This window comes from Mesoplodon mirus (genome assembly GCF_964341445.2).
Source record: "Mesoplodon mirus genome assembly, chromosome: 3".
NCBI lineage: Eukaryota > Metazoa > Chordata > Mammalia > Artiodactyla > Ziphiidae > Mesoplodon > Mesoplodon mirus.
The window spans coordinates 35,593,300-35,600,642 of NC_138978.1; the positions used below are offsets into that span (position 1 = coordinate 35,593,300).

Here is a 7,343-nt window from a genome sequence, read left to right on the forward strand (position 1 = left end):
GCCATGTGGCCGAAAACAAGAAAAAAAAAAAAGTTTAGCCCTCATTTAATGCCTGCCAACCCCTTGTGAAGTAGCATTTATCCCCGCTTTACAAGTAACAAACTAGGGCTTTTAGCTTTTAGGTAAAGCTAAAAGCACAGGACGAGTAAATGGTGGAACCCTGGGATTTCAAGCCTTCTAAAATACAAATTCAGCCCTCTGCAATTCACAAGAGTGCTTACCGAGTACTGAACCTACATTGTTTAGACATGTCTGAAATGGCATTTCAGGAACCCAAAGTGGAGTGACCAGGTTAGCGACATGGTTAGAGATCACTCGTGGCTACCCTGAAACAATTTTCCTTGGTTCCGGGGGATGCGGTGGGCATAAGCTCTGCCCCCACTCTGACATGTTTGAGAAATCTTTTATTAGAAGATGTTCCAGAAGGCAACATTTTAAAATCAGGCAATCAGTAATCACAGCTAAATACAAAATTTCAGGTAAACCTGCCTTTTAAAATAAATCAGACTCTTGCAACAGGAGAATTGCCCCAGAGCTTTTTTCTTGTACAAAAACAATTAACACCACTTTGCAAAAGGCATACAAAAATACAGTATTAAAAAAAAAAGAAGACTGCTGCCGGCATAACACCCAACAGCAGCTCATAAAACACAAGCTATTCAGGTGAGACATCAGTAACCTACATCTCAACTGTTCTCCAAAGATAGTTCCAGAAGTCAGTTGGCTCCCAAAAACCATGCTCCAGAAGGTAGGGAGGCTTTTTCCAAACTTCCACTGGGGTTCTCTGAGGCCAGGAAGCAACCTCAGGAACAGACCCTCATGCATAATAGGTTTGGAAGTAGCAGCTGGCTTCCCAGAGCCACGTACAGCACTATACCATTCTTCCTTCCCCTACTTTCAAACCCCCATCCAGCAGGCACCTGCTGCCCTGGGCAGAGTTCTGGAGGGACTGGTCTTTCTTCCAGGCTAGGCTTAGGGGCTGCTGAGGTTGCCCACATGACACCTGTTGGGTTGGGTGCCTTTCTCAGAACGGAGGCTGCGCCTGGAATCCACTTGGAGAGGCTCAGTCCAGCTGGGGTAAAATCCATGGTCCACTAAGCCGAGCTCCTAGAAGCTCCTTAAAAACCCACCAGGAAGCTACTCTGCCTTCCAGAGCACTGGATGCGTCCCAGCAGCTCTCCCAGTAAGAACTGCAGTAAGGCCCAGATTCTGGGAAAAGGATCTGACTCATGTCAAGCTGGCAGAAGGCCAAGGGTGGCTACAGAGCCAGCAAGCTCCTTGGAGTTGCATGAGAAGGACAGGTTTGCACGGTCCTAGTAGAACTTCAAACTTATCAGTCAGGGATTGAGACGAGAGGGAGGTGGGAAAGAGTAAGTGGTACAGTTCTCCCTCCCCAGGTGCCTGACATCTGCTTTGAGAAAATTCTAACATGGAAAACACCTGGGCAGGGAACAGGTTTACAGCCAGGACTCCAAGCCTTCCCCAGGCCACAGTCTGGGACACTTTGCCCTGTGTACCAGGGAAATATTTCTGACCTGTGGGAAAGGGGGTGCCTTAGAGCCCATTGCATAACAACGGCAGAAGGAAACAAAAAAGTCCCTGGTGAGGACTGAATGGTCTCTGCCCTCAGAGGAAAGGTCCCAGGGGGCTTTTAGACAAAGAATCTAGAGGCCAAGCTCTTTAAATGTTCTCAAGGTCGCAGCCTGGAGAGTGGTGGGAGGAGGGGTGTCATTTAACATCAGAATATATATATTAAAGGTGTCCAACTCCTCAGCTACTGTAAAGTGTCTGACAGTGAGGTAATGGTCCCTGCTGATCAAGTCTGCGAGCTCATCTTCACCCAAGACAGCTTGTCTCCTGGAAAAAGGAGCCTCAGGGAGAGTGTCCAGGCCCAGCTGTCCCAGCGTCACCCCAGAGACACCAGTGGGAGCATCCTTTCCCAGCTTAAAGCTCATCCGGAGTGTGAGATTTCATGCAGGCTGGAGCCCCCCGACGACGTCCACCACCTGTTGCATAGCATCTGTCGGGCTTTTCTTCGGAGCTAGTGAGCTAGGCAGACCCCAAGGCTCCTCAGTCAGCTGTCTGCCTGAGAAGCCAAAGGCGTCAGAGAAGCCACAGCGCTCCCATGAGTCAGGGCAGAGGGAGAGCTGGGTTGCAAGGTTTCCAAGAATGCAAGCCCTTCTTGTGTGTGCTCCGGCTGCAATGCATTCTGGGATCTACTGTCCAGGCTGTCCCACTGGAACCAAAATGTGCAAATTCCTATGGGGGATAGGGGAGGTTAAAAAATAAATTCGGGTCTTTGTTAAGACAGAGCAGTCAGGCTTTTTGGTCAGTTAGTAGCCACTGAGGTACGCAATTCTTTTCTGCAGTTGCTGCTGCCGACACCGGAGCTGCCTTTTCTCTGTAGCCATCCTCTTCTCAGCCCCCACTAGGGCTTGCAAGTATTCCAAGGCCTTGCTCAGGATCACTACTTTGGGGGCCTTGGAGCAGCTGGCCAGGGTGGGCACCTGGTCTCTCAGGGCCAAGAACCTGGAACGGAGGTCATTCCGTCTTTTGCGCTCCAGGAAGTTGTGGTTCTTCCTCTTGGTCACGTCCTCAGTGTCAGAACTGACAGGTTTGGGGTGGCAGGACTGGGGAGGCTCTCTTTCTACAGGCGGGGGGCTCACAATTTCTTCATCTGCCTCATCTTCCTTTTCCTCTGGTACATCTCTCTCCAGACCCTCTTCTTGGGGCCCTTGCCCTGGAGCCTCTCCTTGGGAGCAGCTTTCTGGAGGAAAACGGGCGGCATAGTTGTGCTGTTGTTGATGGATGGAGATGTGGAAGTGTTTCATGCAGGGGTCCAAAGGGTCTGCTCGCACTGTGATGGTGACCGGCTTCCGGACACCCAGGGACTGTCTCTTCTCCACGGTCACAACGTCGATTTCTTCACCCTCTGTCCAAGAAGAGAGATCAACAGAAGAAACACACCCCATGAGAAACACGTACTCAGACCCTATATTGGAGTTTGGGAAAGGAGGTGACATTTTCCCAATTTAGATATAAACAAATTCAAGGGAGGAGAAAGACAGCTGATTCATCTGTAATGAGGCTAAGGGCAGTGTGAAGGAAAGGAAGTGAAATAAGCAAGAAGGAAAATATTCTCCAATTTCTCTTTGCACAGCAAGGCTTAGATAAGAACAAAAGGCAGACCCAAGCCAACAGCCCCCAGTCTGCACAGGCTCTCCCCTCCCCCACTGAGGGGATGGAGAAAAAGAGCTATCAGCCTGGGACAAAGTTTAGCTCTAAAGATCTTCCCCAGTCGGGCTCTTTCATGGCCCATCAGAATTGTAAATGAGGGGTCTGTGGGCAGAGCTGCCCTTTGTTCCAGCCCAGCACAGCCTGCACTTGGGAATTGTTACTTTTCACAAGTTATAAATCCTATTATTCCCCCACCTCTCTATTCTGCCGCCCCTTTCAGCTGAAGAGTCGGAGAAGGGAGGGCTACAACCCATCCCTCCTCACCCAGAGGGGAGGGAAAGGGTTTGCCTTAGCAGCATTTTGCTCCTGGGTTCAATGGGTTTCTAGAGTCATCCATCATTTATAGGTTGCCTGCCCCACCCCCTTCCCTGACCAGAAGAGGGTTGGATTTGTAATCACAGGTCGGCAAAACCTGCAGGAACTTCACAAAGGTACAAGCGACCATTTCCAAGCTACCTATGCCAGGGCAGGAACTGAGCAGCATGGGAATGTTCTGACACAAGGGCCAAAACACTAGCAACACCTGGACATGCCCCCATCATTCCCTTGCTCCAAGGTCTTTTAGGTTACCACAACCAGGAGAGGGATAATTTGGGGAGAACCTTCCTGCTCCACACGTTTTCCAGCCCCTGCATAGTAGGCCACCTTAATGCATTTCAGCCTGACAACAGAAAAGCTCAGTTCTCGGCCTCTTTTGCATATCAGGATGCTTGAGCCCCTTTGTCAGGAAGGCTTCCATTGTGTGGACAATCGCATTATTTCTCCATTAATAAAACCTGACCGTTCAGCCCTCCTGGCCCCAAAGACTGTGATTGGCTGGCCAAGCGGTGTTTTGAAGGCTGTCTTACCCAGCCCCTGGTCCCTATTGGCTGAGCTTTGCCGTCAGTCACTCTTCCCACCCCCCTCATTGTTTGCAATCTGTTGCATTTTGTTCTGGGCCATGTGGCCTATGAGTGAACCAGGAGCTTGCAAACAGGTTCAGGTTTAAAGGGCAGGTTAGAAAATGAATGAGGAGGCTTCCCCACATCCCAAACCTTTAATATTTCAGGGTTAAACCTCATAGCTGTGGAAGGCTCTGCCTAAGGAAGAAATAAGGTACAACACGATTCTCCTTTCCAGAGAGTAGTGTCTAACTCTACCCAGACAAGGAAGTGTCCTCGGCTGGACAATCAGGTCATACTCCATGTGCAAAGGGAGAAACTGAGACCCAGTTCAGCCAAGTCCACACATCACCTTTGTAATGTTCTGGATCTCAAACTAAGATCTCCAGACTCCCAAAACAATGCTCCTTCCATTCTACCACTCCATCAGCCTTTGTAGAGATACATCTTTATTGGTTTCTTGATCTCAAATTCCCATTCCAGCCACTAAACAAACAGAAGGTCTTGGTGTAGAAAGCAAGCAGGTTAAAAATGACCTTAACACAGTGGACCGAAAAAATTGACTTTTAATTGTTCTTGTTATCCTTATTTTTACCTTCAAGTGTATGACAACCTCCATACCCATTCCCCAGTTCCCTCTAATGGGAGGTAAGTTATTCTTAAAAGCTACAGTGAGGTTTCAGTCCTGATTTTCCCGATGTGAGCCTCAGTTTGCACCCCATAAAACACCCTCCCCAATATTTCTCATGGGCACTTCTGAGAAGAGGTTAGGCTAAGAACAACATAGTCTGGTGGCACAGGATGCAGCAGGCTGTCCTCAGTGAGGTTTACACTTGCCTTCAAGGATAGGGAAGGGGAACCTGGAGCTCTGTATCTGTGACCCCAGCACCAAGCCCAGAGCTTAGCACGAAGTAGGGGCCAGCTAACATTTGTTGAATTCAAATGAAGCATCTGAAAGCCCTCAGATGAATTGGGCGGGACCTAGAGGAACACCTTCCCACATCAGGCCAGAGCAAAAAGGCAAGATGTACCACTTCTCAGATAAGCTACCACGAAGTTCCTCTAAACCTCAGAGAAGTGCCTGGTTGGGATGGAGGACTGAGCAAGAGGCTGGCTGGATGGCAGGAAGCTGGTGTTCACTTCTGGTGATTTCCTATTTCTAAGCCTGTTTCCATCTGTTAACGGGGAGTGGTCATTCCTCCGCTACCTGTCTCATGGGTGATGGTGTGGATGCACACATGGTAAGGGGTAGGGGTGCAAGAGAAGCCATTATTGTCTTTCGAAAGTAAACCAGGCAGGAGACCAGGTTTCTGAAAGGATGAAGGCTTTGGATTTGCACAAAGACTCCTCAGCTTCTTCTCTCCTCAGGGGAGTGAGTTTCCCAGAGAAAGAGACAGGAAAAAAAAAAATTCAAGCTTGGAGTGACACTTAAGGGACCCTTTCCAGCCTTAGGAGGACAGAAATCCCCTACGGTCCAATCCCCGTATTGTCCTCCTAAGCGCCAAGCCCCAGCCTGTCTCCCTGTCTCGCTTGTCCCCTGGGGCTCCAATCATCATCAAAGGGACGCTGGCTCCCACGCCACTTCTTCAAACTGTTTACTAACACACCCACGTGCCAGACAGACACCGCTGGGGGCTACACCGGCAGCTTCACCCACAGGAAGGGGGAGGTGGCGGAAGGGCTTGCGCAGACCCAGTGCCTGACCTCAGCGACAGAGGTTTGGCCACCCATGAGGTGCCCCCCTCTTTGATGGCCCAGGGCGGTCCTTACCCGAGTCGCTTGGGCTCTCGGACCCCGAGCAGGCCTGGGTCTTGGGCTCGCCCAGCGGACAGGGGGCAGCGGGCGCCGGGTTGCCGGCTTCGAGGCTGGGAGCGCAGTCCAGGGCGGCGGGCGCCTTGGGCGGGTTCCCCCGGGGCGCGCCAGCAGCGAGCCGGTCGCTCACCGCTCTCTCCAGCCGTTCCCGGGCCGAGAAGCCGCTCCACATGCAGTCACGGCGGATGATGGAGGCGTAGTTCCTGCCCCAAGCTTTCGAGTGACCCCGGGATTCTGCCTCGTCCCCGGCGCCCCCTCCGGGCCACGGCTCTGGAGGACCAGTTCCAGGGGCCGGGTCCCCGGCGCCGGGACCGGAGCCCCAGGGCGGCGACATGGGGGGCGACGGCACCAGCTCGAATTTCTTCCAGATGTCCTCGCTGGGCGCCGTGGAGCGGTAGAAATCCTCCCCGCAGTCATAGTCGTAGAAATAGTGCTGGTACGAGTCGAAGTCCATGTCCGCTCCCTGCGGGAGGGAAGGGGGACGTGCTGACCCGGGTGCGGGCCCGGGGAGGGAGGCGTCCCCCCGCCCCCCAGCACAGCTGGCTGCCAGGCTCTCGTCCCTCTCCAATCTCTCGGCTTGGAGCCCGCGCCCTTTCCTCGCAACCCGGCAGCCCGGCCGCGGGTCAGCGTGCCCAGGGAAGCCGGTCACAGCGCGTGGACTAGGGTGCAGGGAGCGAGTTCAAAGCAAACTTTGCCAGCGCCGCCCGGAGCGCAGCTCCCAGGGCCCGGCCGGGCCGGGCGGGGGCGCGCTGTGCCCAGAAGGCAGCCTGCAGCCGGTTCCCCGAGACCCGCGCCCGTTTCCCGGCCGCCCGCAGCCTCACCTCGCTCCCGCCGCCGACCGCCTGGAGCGGACCGGCTCCCCGCCGGCTCGGGGCAGCCCGGCAGCCCGCACACATGCACATGCGCGCCACCAAGCGCGCGGACCGCACTCAGGAGTTCGCCCCCCCGCGCGCGCTCCCGCCCTCGCTCGCGCACGGCGGCCCGGACGCTCTCGGGAGCGGCGCGGGAGCGCGAGATGCAGGCGCATTGTTTCCCGGCTGCCTTATATCTAGTCGCGCGCCCGGGGCTCAGAGACCGGGGGCGGGCCCTACGGGACAAGCCCCGCCCCTCCCCCCGCCCCTCCCGGTCGACAGGTGGGGGTGGTGGAGTCCCAGCCCCACCCCTCCAAGCTACCCTCTCTCACTCTATTCTATTCCCTGTACCCTTCGGAATGAATTGCACACTGGGGAGCGCAGAGTAGGCGGCGAGCTGATGTAGCCCGGCGGTCGCCTGGTGGGGGCGTGACTCTTTAGCGAGGCCCGGGTGGTGCCCTAGAGACCGAACGAGAACCGCGCTCCTTGCAGATTCTGTGCTGGGGAAGAGAACTACTCCCCGCCCCACGAGCCTGCTTCCCCGGGCTCGCCCCTCTTGCTT

General features: G+C 54.2%; 1 protein-coding gene across 1 annotated transcript; it reads right to left on the reverse strand.

Annotated features, from left to right (window-relative positions):
- Positions 1 to 389: 389 nt before the first annotated feature.
- On the reverse strand, positions 390 to 6,879 carry MYCL (MYCL proto-oncogene, bHLH transcription factor). The gene is made up of 3 exons (XM_082616148.1): positions 6,752 to 6,879; positions 5,889 to 6,393; positions 390 to 2,932 (listed from the first exon to the last, which is right to left on the reverse strand). The coding sequence occupies exons 1-3, from the start codon at positions 6,830 to 6,832 to the stop codon at positions 2,334 to 2,336; spliced, it is 1,185 nt and encodes a 394-aa protein (XP_082472274.1). The 5' UTR covers positions 6,833 to 6,879; the 3' UTR covers positions 390 to 2,333.
- Between the last annotated feature and the right edge of the window lie 464 nt (positions 6,880 to 7,343).

Excerpts from the sequence above, each read along its gene's own strand:
- MYCL (XM_082616148.1), bottom strand. The coding sequence starts at position 6,832 with ATGTGCATGTGTGCGGGCTGCCGGGCTGCCCCGAGCCGGCGGGGAGCC. Across the intron at positions 6,394-6,751 it reads CGGTCGGCGGCGGGAGCGAG|GGAGCGGACATGGACTTCGA; the intron begins GTGAGGCTGCGG and ends TCCCTCCCGCAG. Across the intron at positions 2,933-5,888 it reads CGAGAGCCCAAGCGACTCGG|AGGGTGAAGAAATCGACGTT; the intron begins GTAAGGACCGCC and ends CTTCTTGGACAG.